At 37.8% G+C, this 24,858-nt stretch overlaps 1 protein-coding gene across 1 annotated transcript; it reads right to left on the bottom strand.

The window, feature by feature from the left end:
• Positions 1 to 638: 638 nt before the first annotated feature.
• RFTN2 (raftlin family member 2) lies at positions 639 to 24,858 on the bottom strand (the record flags this gene model as incomplete). The annotated part of the gene is made up of 9 exons (XM_079539022.1): positions 639 to 908; positions 4,012 to 4,090; positions 9,949 to 10,052; positions 11,126 to 11,247; positions 14,298 to 14,498; positions 16,573 to 16,885; positions 18,749 to 18,860; positions 20,848 to 21,031; positions 24,720 to 24,858. The coding sequence occupies 9 exons, from the start codon at positions 24,856 to 24,858 to the stop codon at positions 639 to 641; spliced, it is 1,524 nt and encodes a 507-aa protein (XP_079395148.1).

Raw genomic sequence — 24,858 nt, 5'->3', positions numbered from 1 at the left:
GCTTGGAACAGGGGACCTCAGAAAATCCTGCATAGGTGAGATTGTATTACAAGAACCAACACCTGCCTACAGCCTTCAGAAATCTTCTGTACATAGCAGGCTGAAGACAGCTTAAATCAACCCTCTATAGCATACGACTTGCATTTCTCCAGGCTTTTGAGTTCAGGCAGAGCAAGTGAAAAGTAAAGTGAAAACATAACAAAATGCAGATAATTCTTCCCTCCCCCACCCCCCCCACTCATATTTACAAGTCTTAAAAAACAGTAATTAAAAAAAACAGGCAATAACCAGTCCTCCAGCTTGTGGAAAATGCTCAGCATCCACATTCCTTTCTCTCTTACAGAACACAAACTGTCATTTCTTTTTTTGCAGCTTCTGTTTTCCTATTTATTAAAAATATTAACAACAAGCAGCAGAGCACCCATTTAGGTAGTTATTCTACTGAAGACAGACAGGAAGCCGAATTATTTTGCAGTAGTATTATTACTACAGTAGGATTAGCATAACAAAGAAACAGACACCAACACAAAATGAGTCTGGGAAAAGTCATAAGCTTACACCAATGCAATGAAAGAAGTACACTGTTTTACATTTGTGTGAATTATGTACATGTCCATCTGATGCAGTTACTTACTTGATCACATACATGTGACCTGAGTGACTCCATCTTCCTGGTCAAACTGTCCATCATCCAGCTCCCTTAATGCTCCATCGCTGCTACCGAAGCCTGAGAAACCCCCATAGTGGGAGGAAGCCTCTTTGACACAACATTGTTTAGAAGGAGACAGGTGAAACTCATCAGGTGGTTGTCCAATTTCTACAGGGTGAGAAGTAGCAGGGTCTAATCCAACACTTCTGCTAGCAGCTTTGCCTTTTTCCTCCCCAGTAACTTGCTTCAAGGATTTCTTCTGAAATACAGGAGAATGTGTAAACATTAGCTTATGTAGAAAAAAAAGCCAAATGCTTTGCAGCGAGCCACCAATCTGTCTGGAATTAATGCAAACTGCATTCTAAATAAGGTAGCATTTAACACCGGCTTAAATTATGAACCCCTCTGGAGAAAAATCCCAACAGATACTTTTCTATCCAAAATAAATAAATTTCGAGAGAGATGCAAAAGGTACAGCACAGTCAGGATTCAAGGAAGCATACACAAATGGTAAAAAGAAAAAAAAAATATTTCAGCAATATTCAATTCCTATGCAGTACTTCGTAGATCCAGAACGATTTACAAGTCTTACCCCCTGATAAAACCAGCTGTTTGCAGAAAGCCTAACATACATGCCTGACTCTGACCAAAGCAAAACAAAACCAGTACAGCTGTTTGTGCCACGCTCCGGCGAGTTCTTTGTTCCTCCTATACATCTATAATGTTTTTCCCAAACCCTTTTGGAAGAGTAAAAACAATGGCCCTTGAGGCGAAAGGAAATGTATTTAAGGGAAGCTGTTACAGGAGACATCAAGAAATGAGACCAACGGGAAATACTGTTGCCCCAAGAGAAGCAGAAGGAAATAAACTTTGCCTGGATGCCACAGTAAGAGGATGGAAAATCTGCCTGAAAGAAATAAAGAAAAAAGAGAAAACTCTGGAACATGAGTGTGGTTTAACATCAGATCTCCTCCTGATTCTGATCTGGTTTCTTAGAAAAGCAAATGGTATGTGATGAGGAACCCATCAGCACAATGCAGCCCTTCCAAATCCAAGAGGTGTTTGAACCACAACATAAATCATAATCCAGAGCATACTGCACAGGCCCATGAATATACAAGTAGACAGAGATATGAGGCACGAGGACATAAGATACAGTCTCCTCAGAAAGAGAATAATGGGAATAAAAGACCAGATAACCGAGGATTTCCTCAATTCTTACTTAAACAAAGTTTTTTAGTATCAATCTACTAATTGCAAAAGCAGCAACAAAGCCAACCCTAATTACACAAAGCGACCCGCATCATGTACTGCCAGCCCCCACAAGGTGAATCACAGTGGACCAAGAGCTGGTACTGCCTGTGGGTCAAAGCCCTGCCATGGCCCCAGCCCACTGTGCTACTCTGCTAAGCGTTTCAGCTCTAGCCTCAACCACCTCTTTATCCCATGCTCAAATGACCTCATCAGACTGAGATTTCCTGGCAGAGAAGTAAAATATTCACTGGTATTTAAGAGGCACATTTAGATCCTATGTCTCCTCAGATTTTGAATGCTGTAATGCTTGTGTAAATGGCTACAAAATCACCTATTTCTTGTTGATTTCCAATATTTTAATGCTTACATCAAAGACTTTCCATTGCAGCAAAACAGTGATCAAAAGCATACTCACCATTCTACTGTATAAATAAAGAACATGCAGGTCCAACAACTTCTGAACACCTCGCAATCAGGCCACAGCATTTACACAGCAAGCATAATGCTTCCTCTATTTCTAATTTCAAACACGTCTCAAAGACTCACCAGTTCCTCAGACTGAATGTTTTTACAGAACTGGTTTGTATTACAGCATCTCCTGGCAGAATCCAGTCTTAACCCTTCTAACCTGAGTCATGTAGCTAGGCTGCCTTTCACAAGCTGGTTGCAGTTAGAAACAGCGTGTCTTACAGCCACCAAGGAAAGAATATTCACACCAGGAGACCACATACTTGGTTAAAAAAAAAAAAAAGTTCAGGAATATCAGAAAATCTACTTTATTTGATCATAAACCAACATGGTTTTATGCATTTACAATACTTGATACCAACAAAATTATGTTCCAGAAGAAGCAGACTACAAAAGCAAGAAAGCCAGGGTCATAAGCTGTGACAATGTGTGGCACATGGGGAGAAAGTGAAGGAAAATTACAAGAGGAACTGGCAGAATTTAGAAGAGGGCATTGGCAAGGAATACAGCACAGGACAGAGATGAAAAAAACTAGCTCAAATTTTGTAGATCAGGAAAACAAACTACAGACAGCATACAAGAACCAGCTAGCAATTAAGGTGGTGATGGAGATGAAAAATAAAGCAGAATTTTAATTGTGCAAGCTGAAAGCCATTCTTCCAGGACTGGAAGAATAAACTACCATGGGACACAGAGAAAAGGAAGTTAAGCTGGAGATAAGCAGACATCTGGAAGAGAACAAAAAAGAAAGACTGTATTTTAGAAACACTAATCAGAGGAAAACAGTTGACAGTAGCAGTCTGGATAAAAGGTGAAAAGATCAAATAAGAATTTCAGATATTTAGAAACTTATGGCACTAATTATACAGATTGGGAAAGAAGAGGTTAAGTATCATTCCTTCACCAAAGTCTAAAAACATATAAGGCAAAATTTGTAAAGTTTCTATTGCAGTGTTGGCCTAAGTTGAAACACATAAAGCTCTCATAGCTTCTTAAAAGACTGTAATGGGAGAAGAAAGTTAAAGACAGAATAGCCATTAAAAAAAAAAAAACAAAAAAAGCCATAAAGGAAAATGCACTGTGGGATGCATAAAGACTTGGCAAAGAAGAAGCCTCCAGTTTATCCTTCCCTGGCCCTTCCTACAGCACAACAGGTGCCACAGCTATTGTGAGCTTGTGAGCAGGATGTGACGTTTATCAGTTGTTTAATCCTCAAAATACAGCCACCGTTACAGCAGCCTCATTCAAAAGGGACAAGGGGCTGCAGTGCTACAGCCACAGGCATTCTAAGGCCTGTATTTCTGTCATACATTTTCATGCAGCAATGGCTAACACTCCTTCACTCTGTTAACCTCCAGACTGCAGAATCCATAGTGCAGCTTGAAACTCGTGTTCTTTTACAGGTGTGAAACTGGATGCTTTGGAGGTCAAAATAAAGCGTCATCTTTTTCATAGGCAACAGAGGCAGGATTTGAGGCAGCTCACTTAGGAATTCCCTGAGACTTCCACAGAAACACTTGCAGCACAGCCTGCTTCACCCCCCCAAAAAGCAGTTATTTCTTACTGTATATAGCTACTGTGTGAATTACTCATTTTTTTACTTATCATTTTAATATTGATGCCATCAGCACATTACTCACCTCTGGTGTCTGGACAGCAGAATTCCATACAACAGGTCTCTGAAGAAAAACAACTTGCTTTGTGGCCAGATTTCCTTCACTAAAATGTAAAGAAAATGGTTTGAACATTTGAAGACAGTAATATTCACTGTAATACATTCACACGTTTCAGAGTCAATTGTGAATTGCTGCATGAGTCAGAAAAGCACAGACTGCCAAGCATTTACCGCTGTATTAATTCTTAAATAGGTCTGTAATTGTACTGAAAAAAAGCAGAAGCACATAGCTGGGTTCACGTACTGCACATGAAAACAAAGTATAAAGTAAGGGGTTATTTGTTCTGGAGTAACAACTGCACTTGAAAGCTTAAGTCCACACGTTTATAGCATCTGAAATTAAATCTCAAAGTCTTTTCATCTGTCTTTGCTGGCAGATGTACAACATGCAACTACCTGTCAGCACCACAAGTACCCTCAATCTTGAGAGCTCCACAGCTCCAAATATCTCAAGACCTTTGTGATATGACATTTGTGAAGTCAGACTCTTTGTTGCTAACTAAAAGGTCCTTTCTGGTTCCAAGGTGACATCTAACTAGGACGGTGGAATAAGCTTGCCACTTCATCACCTATGATTAAAAGGTCTCAGCTCAGTTTAACCTATACATCCTCAATGAGATCAATGCTGCAAACTTTTGTGCATGGGATGGAGAATGGCATAGGATACACAATAGAATAAAGAAGACAAACAGAGGAAAAAAGGGGAATTCAGTTTTTCGCTCTTGAACTTTTACAAATATTGATGCAGCCGCAGAAGTGATCTAAGGCAACTGCTATTTTATTAAAAAAGACACATGGTTCCTCAAAACCAACTCATGTTCATATCTCAAAACCAGTACATTCTTTTACTATTGGTAATAGTACAATCCTTCTTTACATTCTCTTGAAAATATAAGGCATATGTATTCACCACCTTTCCATCAGAAACAGGCCAGCAAATTGATCACGTGCCTTGCAGAGCAAGGCTGGGGGAATTAGATAAGAACAGCGAGACCAGAGCTCTCATACTGTGTTTTGATAAATTCCCTCATAAAGGAATTATGATAATTATGATAAGTCACAATCTTAACAACCACGTACAGAAGGCTGAAGTAACTGATTTGTTTTCATGCCAGTGCTGGAATGACAGCATGAATTTGTATTTCATGCTAAGGACCTGCTCCAAGAACAACTGGGAATTAAAACGGTTGCAATGGGATCAGGAAGAATTTATTAAGAGCTTCCCCTAGCAGAGGCCCTAAAGTAAGCTCTGAGAAAATACACAAAACAGCAGTACTCCCAGCTGTGCTGAGTTGATCAATAGTGAATCACAGTGACTTTGCCATGGTGTTTAGCTCCTCACAATCTTCTCAATGCAGCTGAGCTCAGGCCATAGTGGGTCTTTGCATATCTTCCTTGGATGAAAAAGAGAACTATCATAAACTACAGCCTATGGTGTAAGCAGGGAAACAGGGCAATGAGCCCACTGGTTTTCTCTTCTGAGAATCCCTACTTCACTTACTTCACTATTCCCATTCATTGAAAGAAAATGAATGTGTTACAGTTCCACACTATAACAAGAAAATCAGTAATCCTGCAAACTTACTCCACTTTGCCAGTTATCTTCCCCAGCCTGGTTGTGCCTATTTTAATAGCAATCAAATGGGAAATCTCTCTTAAGAGACAAGGTTGTGCAGAGTCCCTGCTATGGGGAGATGTCTAAGCCTTACTTCACAACTGTGTCTGCATTGCTTTAGAGAAAACAAAAAGAAACAAATGTGAAGCTTCCTTCAGCTTGTACAAGTTCTCCTAGAACAGAGGAAGGACACGATGGTGAGTAGACAATGAGTAAATTAGCAAATGCCTAAGTCTGACCTGATTAAAATGCTGCACACGACAAAGTAGCTATGAGCTTCATTCACAAAGAACTCGAAGACAGTGGGGTTTCCAAAGAATTTAAATGAGGAAAAAAATGCTTAGAGCAAGCTACTCCACAGCTTCCCTCACACTTTCTCCTTCCCACTTTGCTTCCTAAATTAGGACATTTTGAAAGCTTAGATTAAGTTGCTTGTGATGACAAACTAATAACTAAGTCAGTGTTTCTGCACTGTATTTGCCTGCTTGCTTTTCTATGCTAGCAGACACTTTGTGCTGCCCATTTTCAAGGACTACAGTAATCACTGAGGGGAAATAAAGGTCACTGCTAAGTAAGGCTGCTGAAGCCTTTTCCTGTCCCTTCTTTTACAAGGGATGAAGAGCAACAGAGACTCTTTTGTTAGAACACCACTGTTTTGCTTGTCTGCTTATGCTGTTTGGGCAGCAAACTCTTCATCCAAGGAGCAATCCATCCTCTTCATCTACATGTCTCTCAAAAAAAAAATCTCTCTAAGAACAATCATCCTACTTGAACCCAGATAGGACCACAAACAGCCAGGATTTTTACATCTGCTTTTACTTCTGTGCAGAAACCTTTTATATAAGGATCAATTAAGGTTGGACAGCATACCTTGAAAAACGAAGAAAAGGGGCAAGATAAATTCTTTTTAACCAATTCAGTTTATCTGCATTTCCTAAGAGAAATTTTCACACTCTTTTGGAATTGCATTGCATTTGGACTCCCAGTTATGAGGCAAATAGCAGTGGGACAATAAGGCTCCTGGCTGGTTTGAACCACAACTGTTCCATCAGATACTAATATTAAAAAATACATTTTAATAAAATCTTGCTTTAGACCATAATCATGCACAAGGTTCTACAAAACCACAGTACTTTTTTTTTCTTTTTTAACTGTAGTAGCACTGTAACACCAACAACATATTTTCTGACACGTTTTTCCCCCCAGTCGCTAGACTTAACATCTAAAAGGAATTCATTTTAGTCGTGCCATACAGCTTCTGAACTTGGAATAATTATGATCAAATTCTTGTCTTGAAAGCATTTAACTACAAGTAACAGCTGTATATAAATGTAGGAGGCTCCCTAAGTCTCTTCCATTCTTCCTTGGTCTGATTTGTTGGTTAAAACAAAAAGTATCAAAGATATCAACAGATACAAACATTGCATCATTGGCACTCCAGTTTTTATGTTCCATGTTCCTATATGCCTGGAAAAAACAGAATCCCTGACAGAAGGCAAGGAACTTGTATGGGTATTACAGCCTGCTAACTGAAACAAAAAAACCCATACTCCAAAACTGTCCTCACTTTTCAAGCAGTGTGGCACAAAAGACAACTCTGCATGCTATCTACTATTGCTCTGTTTGTAACAACAAAGATCACAGTTCTTAAGGAAATATTTCCTGTATCCAGCACGATTCAGCCTGAGGTGGGAACTGAAGGACAAAATAGGTCTACAGACTACTGCCCGTGCCTGAAATGGGACCGTGATGCATGACATGCAGTTAGCATGTGTCAGGACACCCCACACAACAGGACATTATTTTATGGGGAAGAACAGCTTTCAGGACGACAGACAACAGAACCACACAAGAAGAGGCTTTGTAGCCTGGAACTTTTCAACCCTTTCCTAACCAGAAGAAAAAAAAAAAACACAAAAAAACCCAAACGAGAAATACCCTGTGCATCACACACCTGCTACAATAAACAAACTTAGTCTGTGGTCACACCTTCTGTCTATGGACAAGCAGCAGGCTCAATGGCAAGGAGCAGATCAGAGAGATCTGCAATTACCAAAGTTTTGCAATACTTTAGGAGTAGATTAAGACAGAATACACTAAAACATGTAGGCAAATATAAGTGGGCAGCAGGCTGCTCTGCTTACCTACATCTTTTATTCTTGAATAGAATTTTCATTACATATTTTGCACAGTTTTCAGTTTTTAAATAAATGTGAAAACATTAATTTCTCATACCATCTCAACACATTGTTTACTCTGTTTGTTCAGTGGCTCTGGACCCTGTTCATATTCAGCCTGAGATGTGAGGTCAGAGTTCTCAGTCTCAGAAAAGAACAGCTGTTTGGCAGCAGTAAGTATCCTTCTTTATTCAGCACTTAACTGACATTCCTAGATAATCTGCCAACACAGTAATGGCATCTTTCATATCAGACACATAGTAATCATCTAGGAATTTCCTTCTCTTCTTTAAATTCCAACATCAAGGCCTAAAAATAGCATTCATCAATCAGTCTTTTAAGAATTCTTCACTCCCAATTAGGAATTCTTATTCATGAGCTTTTAGGGTTGTTTTTTTTTGGTTTTTTTTTTTTTTTGGTTTTTAAGAAACTGGGATAGTTGTGTATTAGATATATCACAACCATTCAGGCCAAATCACTCTGCAAACTACCAGGCACAAAACAGCGTCATTCTGTCCTGAGCAGAGCCATGTTGCAGAGCAGACCCCCCCTGCCCTATGAGCCCTTGGGGATATGCACAGTTACACTGCTTGTGCCATAAAAGAGAATGTAAACCTCTCACACCTTGTGACTTACAACCTTTCTATCCTGTTGTCCACTCAAGACCTCTCAACAAGTTCACCTGGATCTGAAGGTTTGCTTCTCAAGCTTTGAGAAAGACTAGAAGTCTCAGATGTTTACCAGCAGTTTGCATCCCTTAAGGCATATGTCCAAAGCCAACACACTTAGATTAGTTTTTAAAAATGAATTGAAAGATAGCAAAATTTTGTTTCATGTTCTGAAAACAACTTCTCTCTGGAATGGGAGCTCTGCAAAGTCAGTTAAGAACTTCCTGTGCTTATGAAGAAAAGAAAAACATACAGCAGCCCTTAATAGCAGAATGCACCAAATTTATCATCTGAATTTCTGCTGCCTTTGCTTGTATCCAGTTGGTTAAAACTATTAAAAAATCTCAACAAAACAAATACACAAAATTAAAAAAAAAAACAGAAAAAAACCCCACAGAAACAAAAGAGGTCCTTTCGGATCAGAAAAACCTCCTTCTCACATGGGTGAGTTTGTTTAATTATTTCATATCACTTCAGCAAAGTTCCATGTACTTGGAGCAGCTCACTTTGAATTTCCATTCGCATCCTTTTTAAGCTGTCTTGATTTAATACAGTGAGGTCTGCTTCCAAAGATTACTGAAGTTACTCAGTCCTTCCATTGTTTTTAATGAGTCCCAAGCTATGTCTCAGTACATTTATTTTTTTTCCCCTGAACATTAGCATTCTTAATCTCTAAAAAAACCCCCACACCATGTCAGCTTAGCTCAGTGATGTGCTTGCCATTTTTTAGCTTGGTATTATGAATCAAAGAGCAGTGCATTTTCCTTTAAAAAGAAAAAAAAAAGTCTGGAACAAAACAGAGGACCTATGTCTACTATTTCGCTCTTCCTATACCTACAAATGTTTGTTTCTCTGAAGAAATCTGAAGTAACATTATAGCAACAGAATTGAAGAGAAGAAGAAGAGAATTGAAATCCAGTACTTCGGTACTCCATGTAAACTGAAACAACATCTGTGTTACAGATGAGAAACAGCTCAATAACTTGCTGGACCAGCACATTCTCCTCCCTAGTTTGTCATATGCATGTGCATGACTGTCTTGTGACAAAATCATTTCTTACATAGTCTAAAATAGCCACTGACCAAGGCCCCAAGTTAGTGAGACGTTTTGACACTTGCTTAAACATGAAGCATACGAGTAACCCCATCACTGAGGGCTGGGTGTGTGAGAAAAAGGTTACTAAATGAAATACTTTATGCTTATATATAAACAATGGATTTTACACTTTGGATTCTTGGTGTAATTTTGAAACTTACTGAAGTTGGTAGTCCTGACTCAGGGTGGTGCAAGAAAATCCACCATAATGCTAAACAATTACCAAGTTTTACATGCAGTTAACATTGCTAGCATATTTTTTGCTTTTATATTTCAGTAGAGAAAGTAATTGCTTGATAATTCTCTAAGCTGTGTAACTTTGAATATACACCAAGATGCTGCATACCTGTCATGTCGTACAATAGGTGTAGGCAGCACACAGGTCAGGAGCCATCCAAACTCAGCCAACGTGTTCAGTAAAGGTCCATAATCTGTTTTCACTTCACACCCCTACATCAATAATTACAGAATTACTGAAGACACACTGCACAGTTTTCTTCGCATTTTTATACTTAACAAATCACAAACACTCTCAGTTCTAATGTTGTAATTTGTTGTGGTTGGTACAAAAAAGATTTTTCACATTTCAAACAAAGCACTTCGAAAAGTTTAAGACAAGACAAGCTTAGGAAAACAAAGAGGAGAATATGAACTATAGACACGAGTCCTGATTCAGCAAGACACTCAAAGCACGCCTCTGTTATATTTGTCGTGTACATTTGTCATTTGCACATGTCAATTAACCCCCAAAGCAAAACTTTTTAAATAGCAGAAAAGTTTTCACAACTGATACATTTTGCTTTTTATTTCAGATCTGAGTAACAAGCATCTCCCTCGAAATAAATCTAAATAAATCTACTTTTGTAGGTATTAGTCTTGTACCATCTCTTTTCAGGTAAGTAAATGTATTTATTATTGCCTATCTCAAAAGCAAGCCCTTAGCAACCTTCCAGCCATTACTTTAGATGCTACTAATTCATAACAAGCATATTATTTTAACATTTTATTATCAGTTTTATTGCTTTGCCACTCTATATGAGCACATGCAACTTTACTAGAAAAAAAAAATTAAGTCTTCCCCTATTTAAAAGAGAAGCCATTCCATATTTACTAAGAGAAGCCCTACAACTGAAAGACCTACTTAATTCATTTACTACATTTTTTTAAATCTCACTTTCAGATTTTGCTATTTGTCTTCCTCTTTAATACCTCAGCATGTTGTCTGTGAACCAATACTTGCTGAAATTAAATAGACATATTTCATACCAAAATAGATATAAAATAATTAATTTTATTTAGTTGTTGTATTTGCTGGTGTGAACATTTATTAGTATTAAACCAGGACACTAACCAATGATGGCCAGAAGTCTGACTTCATTTTTATGACTCAAAGCTAGTTTTAACGTATCCAGGTGGCTTAAAGAAAGCAGCCTGTAAAGTTCATCAAACACTGGTACAGCAATTCTAAGGATATGAATAAACTGTAAGCAGGAAATTGTACTGCCAAATAATCACCAATTTACCTCAATGACTGTCCATTGTTCAACAACAATTGCATCATTTCCTTTCCTGCTGGAACCTGGAACCCCAGAACCTTCTTCTTCATAGATAAATAATCCTTCTAAAGATCTGGGCAAATGGTCACCTGTGAACATAAAGACAAACTTAAGCTGAAATACAGATTTTTAGGTCAGAATCTCACTGTGACGTACACGTGGGCTTATTTTTTCACTGAAAAATCCTTTAAAGTGAACTAGGAAATCAAATTATGTAACTCCTATGTAACATAACTGACATTTCTTTCTGCGTCTAGTTACAACTTCGTGAAGCAGGTCAGCCAGCTTGTTATTCAGAACTCCTTTTCCTATACAAATTGAGCTATGAACTGTTTCATTTTCTCAAAAGCAAGTCTAAATTGAAGTTTCCCATATTCAACATATCCCCCGCAGCAGACAGGCACAAAACCTCTTTATTCAACTTCAATACTGTACGTCTGACAATAAATGTGGCTTTTGGTGTGGTGAGAGAGGCTGTGAAGACGAATGAAGCATGAAGTGTAAAGCCTAGCTGCAGTTACTTTAATACGCGAATGGGCGCAGGAAGAGCCTGAAACAGAAGTAATTGTAGGAAGATTCCTGATGGGAAGGAAGTTTGAGAGCCCACCTCCTTCACTTAGTTGTGAAAGTCTAACAGTACAATCACCCCAACTAAAGCTGCACATCAAATATGAGTTCATATTTTGGCTCTTCCCTCACAGTGATGTATGGCTTTGGGCACAGTCATATGAACGCCTGCACAGCTCCTGCTAGTTCAAAAATACTCCACCTCTTTAGTTCACCAACTTCAGCCATTTTCCAGTACTCAGGCAGATACTAAAAATGGTCAGCCAGAATTTTACTTTCGTCGTTGTTCAAACATAACTCTAAATCTTACACCAGGTACCACCATTCAGTGGCTTTTAAGTCAAAGCTCTAATTCAAAGCGTATCATGTCCTCCAGGTTATAATTATTGATATCATTAAAAAATGTGCTGCATGTCCTACATACTTCTATGGCTAACAGACTCTGCAAGGAAGAATGGAAGTAAACCAAATGGCTGGTAAAACAGGATTACTCAGATTACTTTTGTGACTGGGTTCTCTTTTGAGAACAGAAGACAGTTAAGAATTATGAGTGATTTGGTTCTAACAAACATCCACCTGTCTTAAATTAGGAATTGAGTTTTGAGAGGAGCGTTTCTGTGGCAGCTCTACCTGCATCTACTGTCTTCATTTTTATTTAATCAATAGTTAAAATCTTGCTCAATTCACTAAAGCAACGTGGAAGAAAAACCGCTGCTTAAGGTGCCTCACAACTGAAAGCAAACTAAAAAATGGAAGTGAAGACAACTAGATGTATTGCAAACTCAGCAGCTGAAATAATCCTTTACTGTGGTCACAGATACTTGTCAGCTGCAGAACGTGATTCACATGGGGGGCTGTGCCTTCAAATGCATTCAGTTTAATTCAGTAGCGTCACACCTATGTGTCCAGCTGAAATCTATACCCGTCCAGTGGGCCTGGAGAAGGAGCACCAACTGCTGCAAGAGGCAGCACGAATCCCTAAGCAAGTAATAACCTGGGTATTAAAGTTGGGAGAGTTACTCACATAGAAAAGAGTAGACAGCAACAGAGGAATGGGAAGATTGCAAAAACTGTTTTTGGAGAACAGCTGCAAAGATTAATTTCAACAGCTGCTGAAAATATCCCATGGTGAGTTGTAACTTATCTCCACAGAGTTATTTTGCAGCTCTAAAAAAAAACTGTATTGAAAACCAGTACCATTTCTCACCTCTCCACATTCAAAGTAATCTTGGCTTTTGTACTGACTTTAATAGATGGGAATTTAAATCTAAGAGACCGAAGAGACTGCCAATACAAACTGTGCCATTACATTCTTTATGTGCACAAAATTTGCAATTTGAGAGGGAATAGGTGACAAATTCAATTTGATGGAAATATAATGATGCTGATGCACTTGTTCCTTCATAGATTCTGATAAGTACTAAATTGACTTTGTTGCTGAGCTAACAGAAATGTAAGTAACAGTTAAAGCTAAGTTAGTGAGAAAAAAAAATGTTAACCTCATTCTCTCATGATTTGATTTATGAAGAACACAATATATATAACCTAGAGATCTCATACTTTTTAAAAGTTGAACAACATTTATTACAATAGACAGTGAGTTCTGAAATGATCAACTGTGTCAGACTCCCTTGGACTGTTCACTGAGCACTAGAGCATTGCCACTTCCTTAGTAATAATTTCAAGTAACTGCACAATGCTAACTACATATGGTTTCTACAACTCTTGCAACTCCCGACTTCAAGACAAATTCAGTCCTCTTAATCACATTTAGGAACTCTGAAATAGCAAGAAGAACAACTGAGATCAAACTCAGAATGAACAAGGAAATACAAAAATCTGAGGGAAAGTCCTGCAGGCTGAAGCTTTTTATTTGTAACCATTTCTGAACTGCTAACTGAGCTTGTACATCTCACAAGGAGGGAGCATCCAGTGTCTTCCCCTCCCAGCTACATGAAAAGATGCAGGAGGATCTCCCTACAGTTGAGAGCAAGAGCAAAAAGCAGATTCCTCTACTCTGTGTATTTGTCCAATTTTGACAGAACAATGTAATGAAAGATGCTGGATCTGAAACTTCAGGATACACAGTCAACACAATTCATGGTTTTGCTAAGAATTTTAAATCTGGCAGAACGCTGAAGAAAGGAGAAATTATTGGAAGCCTTACTTCGACTTTAGGCTTAATGGTACAATAAGCACAATGAGAACTGAAGTTTCTGTATCTCATTAGAAATGTTTCAAGCGAGCAGCAGCAGAACATGTGCAGGAGTGAAACATATCTTATGATTTTTTTCCCATTATCTTTCCCTTTAAAAAAAAAAAGAACTACTGAATAAAGTTTATTACATTATTATGCTTTGAAAATTGTGAATTTCAATTGCTGTTATTCAGAGTTATAACTGCACAAAACCATTTCCTTTTCAGGCATCAGATTCTACTAACTTACTGTGACTATCCGAACATGTTTACATACTGCCTTTCACCATCATGCAAAACAAGACCTACTTTTTGCACAGTAATTAGATCCACATGAATAAGTAAAAGCTTCAAGGAACTCTGGGATAGTACTCACCTTTAGAAATTTCCCAGTGTACAAAAGAATCAATTAAAGATAATCCTTGTTTGTAATAAAATGTGGTTAGTTCTAGCCAGTCTGCTTCCAGTGTACTGATAACTGGTCCCTTTCTTGTTACTTTCATGGACAAGGTGCCTTCATGATAGGTCCAGCAGGTAGAGTCATCATCAAAAACATTGAAGACTGTATAAAGCTTGTCTAAGAAAAGAAGAAAAAAAAAAAGAACATCTAGAAGACAGAGCTTTCAAATAAAGACATTTTCTTATTCCAGCCTGTTTCTCTAAGTAACAGTTTTACAAATTGTTTCCTGACATGACTGCACTCACCTAGAGCCCTAGGCACCAGGAAAAAAAAACAAAAACAAAAGATGAGGCTTTAGGAGGGTAAGTTGTGGGGTACTGTACAAATTGGAACATACTGCAGTTGAGTTCTCACCAGACCTTTTGCGTAGGCATATCTTGCAAAAAGGAAAACATAGTAGATTTAAGTGAAAACCCACTGGGAATACACTTTACTTTTGCCAGTCGTGGAACTTAAGGCTAAAAATATTTGAAGTGACTGCAAAGAAAGATTAAAAAACACATTCTAAGTTTTTATATATTACAAATACTCATATTCATTTTTACCATTCTTTTCTGAAGATGACTTAAATACCTGTATAATCAGTGGCCTGCTGGGGTTTTCCACACAGAAACTCATGAGAGCTTGAGTGTATGCAGAACAAACAGAACCTGCATATTCTCAAATGTGCTAAATACCTACCTATTGAGATAGTGCTCTTACAAAAAGGTCAAATATTCATCCAAAATAAAAATTCGAAAAGTCATACTATTTAAGTAATTGCTGGTGCTGAGTTACAAAATCTTAGCTAACTGAATGTATTCTAGAAGGAAAGAACAAGATAGACTCGTGTCACTGTAGTAGGGAAATAAAACAATTGTTTAAAAAACAAAAAACCAAAGCCCTCATGTTATGTCTGCTACTGCAACTTCTGAGCAGCCTAAATCAACACAGCCCTCTAGAAAGCAGAAGCGTTCACAATGCCAAAACAGGGGAACTCGGATGATCCCAGTTAAGATGTCACTCTCTCTAAGCTCAAGAAATATTGGGAGAATCCATTCTGTTACGGACAGGAAACTCACTATCTCAGGCTGTAAGGAAAGAGTTAAGCTTTAATGGATCATGCTATAAAGGCTCAGCATGTTGTACGAGAACTGCTTTAATTGAAGTGTTAAAAATAAGAGTGACATTGATTATCTCAGTGCTTAGTCATTATCCTCACAGCCCACCAGCTAGAGAGAGTGCTTAACTCTTTTGCAGGCAAGTGACAAGACTGCAATTAAACATGTGGCAAATCACAGGTGACCCTATTATCAGTGTAATCTTATGTGCAAGTTTATTTCATGCTTTCAATATAGTACATTAGTACATATAGTACTATAATACATTACTTCTTATGAGTTTACGATTCCTTCTTCCTTTCCACATTTTCCTCCTAGCAAATGAGAAGGACCTAGTGCTTCAGCATCAGAAGTCACAGTTTCAGGCAGCATCTTCTACACTACGTACCTTATAGATTCTTGTACAGCTAAATCTTCTACTATAGCAACAACATTTTTCAATGACACTTTTCCTAAGCAACTTTTCAGTGCTTCATTTTCTCTAGTGTAAACTCGTTCTGTAACAATTATCCTCTTTGATTTCACGGTCAGTGCATTAGTTGAAGTAATCTCTTTCAAGATACTTCTTGAAGGCATGTTAACTAGAAAGAATCCATTATGAATGGATTTGCTTGCCGTACATTATGCGAGCTGGCTAGAAGCACGTAGAATCACAGCTCTGAATGAATGGGGATCCCCTCATTGTCATTTTAAAACAGACAGGAGGACTCGGACCATTATAGTGTATTTTTAGATGCTTATTACAAGCTTAGGGTCAATATTAAGACAAGGTGAAAACCAACATATTTGGAAATAGCTTTAAAAGCATCCACATCACATTTTTCCTGCCACATTTGCTACACATATATCAAGCAAAAAAGTTACCTGTTTGTACCACACTTAAAACCAGGGCTTTTAAAAAAAAAATCTAAATATTACCATAGTTCACATATATAAAGCAGGAAGTAATGACTTTCTAAAAAAGCATGGAAGCATTTAGGAAAGATGTATCTTCCAAAACCAGTATTTGATGACAGGATATGCTGTTTTATTCTACTCCTTTTTAAAACAACAACCTATCTTATTTCTGCCACAAAAAAAGCATTCATTACCATTTCCTTTTCGTGGTTTAATAGGGCTGACTTCTTTTCCAAACTGGAAATCTGCATCCTGTAACAGTCCGCTATCTGCTTGCATTTCCTCTTCATTCCCACTCTCAGACAGGTTATCACACAGTGACTTTTCATTCCAGTTTCTATAGTCATCATCGGAACTTTTTCTTCTGTGTTCCCTATTTCTTCTGCCCAGCGTCGATTCCAGCTCTGCATTCCCATCTGTGCTTGCTCCATTACAGGCTTTAATTTGAGGAAAATGTTGTGTTACAAATCCCACAAACTTCCTTCCTCTTTTAGCTGTTTCATTAACCTGCATTTAAAACCAAAATTTACCTGTAAAGCTGTTTTAAGACACTGTGCCACACATTAAAAAACAATATAGTGTATATTACTATAATACACATTTTACTTAGTAAACTGCTGATTTTCAAGGAGACGTGGGGTTCCAGTGTTGCACTACAGAAGGGTAGCTTGTCTATGTAAATTGTCTATGTCTTTCAAGTAAATAGAAGCCTTCCAGCATGTATTTGGGCTCAGGCCAAGAAGGACGGCCAACACTGCTACTGACTTCAGTGTACACAGAATGCTTCAATAAGCACAAACCCAAAGAATTTTTTTTCCCCTCTCTGCATCCCAGTGACACACAGCATGCTGGTGCAATAAGCAGTATGGTACTTCTGAACTCGTGTGAAGTCAGTCACTCTAAGATTACTAACTCTTCACTCTGCTTTTAGCCGGGGGTGTTTTTCCCTCTCCTGGGGTCCCCAAAGACAACTGCACAATATGTGCAATCAGTAGGAAGTATCTGTTCTTGGAAGCAGGGTTTTTCTTTTCTTTTGCTGGGATAAAGAGCATTTCCTCTTACTGCAATAAAGACTTGACAAAAACACAGGGAAACCCCAGCCCCAAAAGAAGTACTCATTTGTGAAGCACTCAGTGAGGGCAGACAGGGAAAGATCTCTACCTAGGTAACTATGGAAACTATTTTATTCAGAATGATTAATTCTCTAACCACTGGAGGTACTACAAGATCATTTAGGTATCACAACAGTATTACAGATTATCACCATTATGTATGCATGCACAGCAATGATCTGCACATGTACCTGCAATCATTATGGAAAAAACCTCATTTTTTCTTGTTTTTGAGATCTTGAAAAATGTGTATGTAAGTTTACAATGGATTCCTCCCTCATCTTTTTAAAAACACCAGGAACAACTAAAAATAATTTTTCTGTAGCTCTTCTCTTCTACATTTCCTTGCAAGACTGAGTCACTACTTAATTTTAAGCATTTTTCCCCACTACTAACGTGGCAATAGGCACATCATATAAATGCATAATGAAACAAATCACAATTTTTAACTCCTGAAGATTTCAAAAAAAGCCATTTAGAAACTTGAAAGAACTCTGCTAATTTCAGTGATCATTCAAGTATTTCCAATATTTTTACTCTGCTTCCTTCTTCGACAACTGATGAAAAGATAACTCTTACAATAACAACAATTTCCTGTTTAAGCAAGTCTTCAATTTTGCAGAGGAAGTGAAACAAAAATAAGTGGAACTAGAGTTTCATTTCAGTGGAAGTTCAGTTTTCTGTAATTTACAATGTTTTCAGAAGCTCTGCCAACTAAACATTGTAATATAATTACTGTATCTATTAAATTTTGCTCGAAGAAAGAAGTACTTAGAAAAAAATCACTAAATTCACTGGAGGTATTCCTAATGAACTTTACACAGAATACGATCGAACTTGAGATTAAAAACAAAACAAAACAACAACCACCTAACTCAAGGAAAAACTACAAAGCAAGCGATTTACCACGACTGACCGAAAGTTTGGGCCTGATTCTGCAGTTCTGCTTGCAGTGCTCTCAGCAGCTATTCTCCCAAAGCTTTCCAGGTCTAAATAATAAATTCTAAGTTAGAAAATCAGTGAAGAAAATGATCTCTCTGCATAAAGGAAACACTTAGCTTCTAAAAAGTAAAACCAAAAGCTAAAGCTCAGAGAGAGCTAAAATAAACACAAACAAATCTGTCATTTGCTAATCCTCAGCTATTTACATGCACCCTACAAAAAAAAATCCAAGGAGAAGTTTGAAAAAAAAAAATACCAAAAAGCACAACTTACCACCACAAAATATAACAAACAAGAACCCACAAAATTCCATTACCTTTTCTAACAGTTCTTTCACTACCTCATTTGTCAGTGTTTCACATGTTAAAGGACATTCCTCAATCACTAGCCTGGGGTTCCTTTGTCCTCTGGGTGCTGCATGCTTCTGGCTGGAACACAGAAAGAAAGCAGGCTTTGTCAGTAGTTTGCTGCTAACTTGGGCAAATACAGAATTCTTTTCTTCTGGTATAAAAGTTATAAAATGAATCCTGGAAACATTTTTTCATATTTAAAACTCCACATTTTTTTGTGTTTTGCTCTACTTCTTACACACAGTAAGTTGCTATTTTGTACTTCAACATCAGGATAAAAATATATTTTATATAGAAATTTCATTTGAAGATCATTTATAGACATCTTCTGAAACTCAGCTTTGAAATGGTAATTTTACACTATTAATATGCTGTTGATTAATTTTAGCAATCAAAGCAGCTAGATTATCAAACAACAGCCCAGGCACATGTTAGAAATCAGTGTAGTCACAAGTACTTTGGGTTACACAATGTTAACTTCACTCTTAGGTTTCAGAACCCTAAAAGCTTCCTTTACAGAGTAGCATTAATCATTTTTTATCTTAAGTCAGTTACGCTGTTAATCACACAACATTTGGTGCATATCATCTACATAATGAGACCATCTTAGCTGATGATCCCATTACATAAGCCCCTGCCTTAGAATGAAGCATCAGTGAGATTTTTCAAGTATCAAAGGTTTCCTTCCAGTTAGTGGCTGGACAAGCTGCATCTGCATTCAAGAAATCCAACAGAGGTACATATGGCATCAGCATAGGAGGCTGAGAACTTACACCTAACAGTTTAGAGGAGATTGCAGGTTCTTGTCCCTCACCTGTTCCCAGGGCCCACCAGTTCAAATGACAGCTTCATAAGGATCCCACATCAACAGGGCTAAGATGTGCTGAGGGAGCTGAGCATAGGCAGTCTCAGCTCTTGGAAACCTCAGCTTCACAAAGCAAATTTTTTTCTTCAAGCATTTGTCCACACAGACAACATTCACCCTGTTTGTAGGTGAATTTATGAAGTTAAGTTGTATCAGCTATGGGTGATGCTTGCTTACATAAAGCATTTGACCAAAGAAACATCCCTCAAATGAGCCATGTTTTGTAGAACTCCAAGAGTCACATTTCTGCAGACTTTCAGAAGCAGCTGGAAGAACCTTTGTTCATCGTACTAGAACAGATAGAAGGGGAAGCATGACACCTCTTAATGCAAAAACAAAACCGACCCTTCTAGCTACTCAAATTAAGAACAGAAGGTTGCTTTCCTTGCAATTAAAGGAACATTTCTTTATACCTTTTCTTAATGATCACATGTTGATTATAATTCAGTGAAAACATGAGTAATATATAAGATTATGTACCTGGAATGAAAACAAAGTATTGAATCTCTTTTGCTGTAGCAAACAAGTTTTGTATGGCCTCCCCACTCACAATCATATAACACAGAATGGCTTGGGTTGGAGGGTTAGGGTTAGGTTATCAGGTTCCAACCCCCTGCCACAGGCAGGGCCACCAAACTCCAGATCTGGTACTTGACCAGGTTGCCCAGGGCCCCATCCTGAGCAACCTGGTCACAGAGCGCCTCCTCCTTAGTAAGAAGGATCACCTACTTCTCTTTGAGGAACTGTATTTCACCTACAGACAAGTAATGATCTTACAGAACAAATGAAAAGACAAATTTAAAAAAACAAAGAAGAAAAGACAGATGTGAGAGAATTGAAGCAGGTTATTAGTCTCCTGGCATTTTGTTTGATCTTTTACTTGTTGCAGGCTCTAAGACATGGTTCTTTATTATAAGAGTGTACTAAAAATATAAGGGGTAAATTTTAACAATCTCTCCGCAAATTCATTTTAAAATTCGGTTATAATTACAATAAGCAAATTTAGATTTGTTTTAAAGTTAACTGAAGTAAACATTCACCTATTATACGCTTAGGGTTAATTAAAAAAATATTATTGAGTTGGTCACCTTTCCAGATAGGGAACGGTTACTTGGTTCTTTGAGGTACTTTAAAACCATGTGTGCTGAGCAACCCTCTTACAAGCACTGGGGCAAAATAATAAAATTACTTCATTGTTACCTTAATTTTAATCGTGAAAGTACCACCCGATACATGTGACTTGCAGGGAAATTTCTTCTATGTCCAATTGGCAGCAGAATAGGATGAACAGCTCCCACAACATATCCTTTGTTGTAATATTCTTCTACCTTAGATGCTATATCCAACACAGAACTGATCCTGATAACTTCTGGATTAGAGGAAGCTAAAATCATTGAAAGGATAGAAGAGAAGCACATTATACCATGGACACACATACTCCTAAGAGAGTTTCTATTATTTAAAACACACAAAACCTATCCCAAGGTGCCTACTAAAAATATGTCGTACACGGCTGATCACTAAGTGCACAGCTAGGTGAAATACACGCACTTACAAATAAACATGATAATAAACATGATCTATTTACCAGTACTTCACCGGATATAGCTTTGTCAAGCTAATTTAAAAGCTGCATCAACACCAAAATATGCAATAGGTCTGAATACTAAAGCAACTACTTCATCTAGCCAGAGCCTTAAGCATATTGCAGCAGAACCCTCTGAATCCCTGTTGAGAGGTAAATTTCCACAGAACTAATGTAAGCCTACAACAATTGGTTTCTCCTCTTCAAATACTTTTTTTTTTTTTAATCTCTTAGAAGTGATTTGTGGATTGCAGGTTGACATTTTAACATAGTCCCAATTACAGTTCTCAAGTAGACTTAAATTGATGTCACAATAAGCTATGTGCTGTCACTAATTGCCAAGCAGGATCCCTCTGAGGGTATGCAAGCATTTCTGATTAGTAGGTTAACAGCACATAGGAGTTGGAAAAAGCTTTTGAACAGTCTTGTCCACAACTTTTGCATAGAGAAAAGAAACATTCTGCACTGTCAATAGCTCATGTATTTTGCCACAGTATTGAAGTACTAAAGAACTAACTATGCTACAGCAATGCAAACACAGAATAAAAGCAGTTGAGTGCAACATTATCATCATTTCAGAGATTTTCCAATTGCCTTAACCATTAAAGATCATTTACTTCCCAATATGTAACCAAAATACTCGTACAAATAACAGAACTACAGCTAACGTGCAAATTGTATAATTAGCTTTAGAAGCACCTATTGAAGATGATGACAGAACAGCTACTCCACACATATTCATACACTCTGTTGTTCAGAGTGATAAGAACTTAAAGCATGTCATTGTCATGGGCTGACATGACATACCCTTGCCTCAATATTCTTTCTCCTCCCTAGTAGGAGGGTTCTGGAAAAGCCTTAAGCATTCTGCTTGAAAAGGAATATTTAGCTTAGCCCTACATCATGCATAAGCTGACCTCCAGTTGCTTCTGAATCTGAGATATGCCTCATGATTGAAACTATGGAATTCACAGTCCTTGACAGGCATTTCAAATTACACTTTGAAGTTCACTGCTCCCCAGCAAAATGAAAGACTGGCTGTAATGTTTCTTGCTGGGGATTCCCCTGGTGCAGGGGTACCTCCATGGAACTCAGAGCTGATTCAGGCAGTAGGAACATGGGAATATTGGAGGGAACAAGAAAGTACAAGAGACAAGGTAAGATACACTGCTCACAACAAATTAAGATGCTCAGAAATGCCATCCAGAATATGTAGACTGCAGTATGGTAGATCTAATCTACATCATGGCTAGCGAGAAGATCAGGGACTCCTGCCAGTCTCTCAAATAGGCCTATTCCAACTTCATGCATCTCAAATCCAATGAAGCAGAGAATAAGGAACATAAAGCTGAAATAAAATGAGTTTATCCTTGGAGTACTTTCATATTAATGCAGGCTATTGCTTCCTTAACAAGGAAGGACATTCAGTTTGATTAAGGTTTTTTTTTTCTTTTTCTTCCTTTTTTTTTTATTTTTTATTTGGTTCCAGATCCAATGGTAACACGTCACATAAGGGGAAGACCTTGCTCTGGAAATCACCAGAGTATCATGAAGATATAACACACAACTTGACAGCCTAGTGAAAACTAAGTTTGGTCTGCAGTGATAAAAAGCTCGCTCTTTAAGTTGCATTTAGCCCGAGGATACTGGAATAGCAACAAGCATGCAAATGAGTTGAATGGGTTAAAAGGAAAGAGTAGTTCAACTTATTTTCTACAGTGCTTCAGCCAATCCTCATGTTTTATACGCAAGCGACATTCAGAAATGCCTCCAAGAAAGACTCTACAGACCACTTTTTACCTGTTTTCACGATTGTAGCTGTTGAGAGGCTTCAAAACAAAGACCCTCAGTGTTACATACGTGCACATAGCCAAAACCATTCAACAGAACCACATGTACGTTCACAAATCCAATTGCTTGCAGTTAGTACTTACAACCAAGCAACCATCTAATCTTAATATCACAGTAAGTTACAGAAGCTAAGCACTTCTGAATATCCGACTAAAAAGGAGAAAGTAAATCTTTGCCACTGGAAAGAATGCTAAAATACTTTGAAGAGAAACCTTTATTTGCAGTTCTCATTGCAATTTCTCCTTAAAGCCTCGATGTTCTTTTAAGCAGATCCTTTACACAACACTTCCAAAAGCTTGGTACTTCAAAACACAGCTAAGCTATTCAGGACACAAACTACTGAAAAATATTAAATGCATGTAAGCATAAAAAACCTGAACTCTATTGTCCTTCCTATTATCAGTAGGTCAGTAGGCAATTCATGTATTCATTCAAGTCCATCTTCATTTCCAGCAAGTTACCTAGTACTACCTATCTACCCAAAGCTTTGTTTATCCCAAAAGAATAAACCAATGAGAACCTCATCTGTCTATGAGTAAATAAACAGAGCAATAAATACAGGCAAGTACTACAACTTAGTAGAACATTGCTTCAGGTAGTTCTTGTAGTTCTTCAGGGAACACATTGATAAATTTTAACAAAAACATTACTACAATCCTTTAATTTGGGAAGAAAACTAAGCAGAGATTAAGTTTTGTTTGTGAAAAAGTTCCCGAACATGTAACAGGGCATGTGCTTACACTTCCTCCCTTCATCAAATCCCTCTATCTAGAACATTCACTATAATTACTTAATATTAAGAATTTCCAGTAGATTGGATGGTTATAAAATGCAAGTTAACAAAAAAGTGGCTGCAAAACTGAGCTGCCTGCTCTGAGAGGGCAGCCATCTGGGCTTGTTTATGTTTTCAACTTTCTGGAAACAGGGAGTTGCTCTGTTAGAGACAGGACACCCTCGGGAAGGAAGTATCCCACAGAGCACTGTCTGCCTCCAGCTATGCATACAAATTTTGTTTCATTTTGGTCACAATTTCAAAAGCCTATTCAGCAACTAGAAATGAAGCACTTGCAGAAAAAAGCTCAAGCAAAACTATAATGCTCTTAAAAGACCTACCAAAAGCTTGGGATGTACCTCAGAGGAAAGTATTCCCTGTATAAACTAAGGAATAGACTTTCTCTTGCACAAAGTAACAAAGACAATGACAGCCTGTTTTCCAAATTTGAATGCATTTTAAGACAATGTTTCCTCAGTTAAGGCATCCTGCTCTCCTTACTGAGGCACGGCATATTTTCTGAACAGTTGCACTAAATTCAGACAACCATTACTCAAAGTGAGTAAGGATGGCAGTGTCTGACTCACAGGAAACTAGGAAAATCTCTAGCAGTTTTCAGCCAGCTTCCCAACAAGGACAGTTGTGTAACTCAGACAGTTTGGTTGTTAAAAATACTTTGGTAGTTTCCACTGTAATTTTATCTAAGTGAAACCTTTGTCACGATTTGCGTTTCAAAATAAAAGTCTTACATTTTGGCTGGCTTTGATTAAAATAACAGACTTACTACAACTCAGACACAACAGAACAAAGTTAAATTCTATTTCCTACTTTTTCAGAATAGCAAAGCCGTAACGAAAGAATTACCTTCTAAAGTAAAATCCAGTAACACATATTCATAAGCAGAATCAGTCTTTGTTTCAACTTGTGGTCTCTTCAATGTAGAAAAAATTTTTCCAGGGCTGCTATCATCTGGGTCTTCCAGCTTTCTCAGTCCGCACCCCAT

Source organism: Tetrao urogallus, assembly GCF_951394365.1.
Source record: "Tetrao urogallus genome assembly, chromosome: 8".
In the NCBI taxonomy this organism is placed as follows: Eukaryota; Metazoa; Chordata; class Aves; order Galliformes; family Phasianidae; genus Tetrao; species Tetrao urogallus.
Note: the sequence above shows the minus strand (reverse complement) of the source record. Positions and strands in the feature narration are given on the sequence as shown.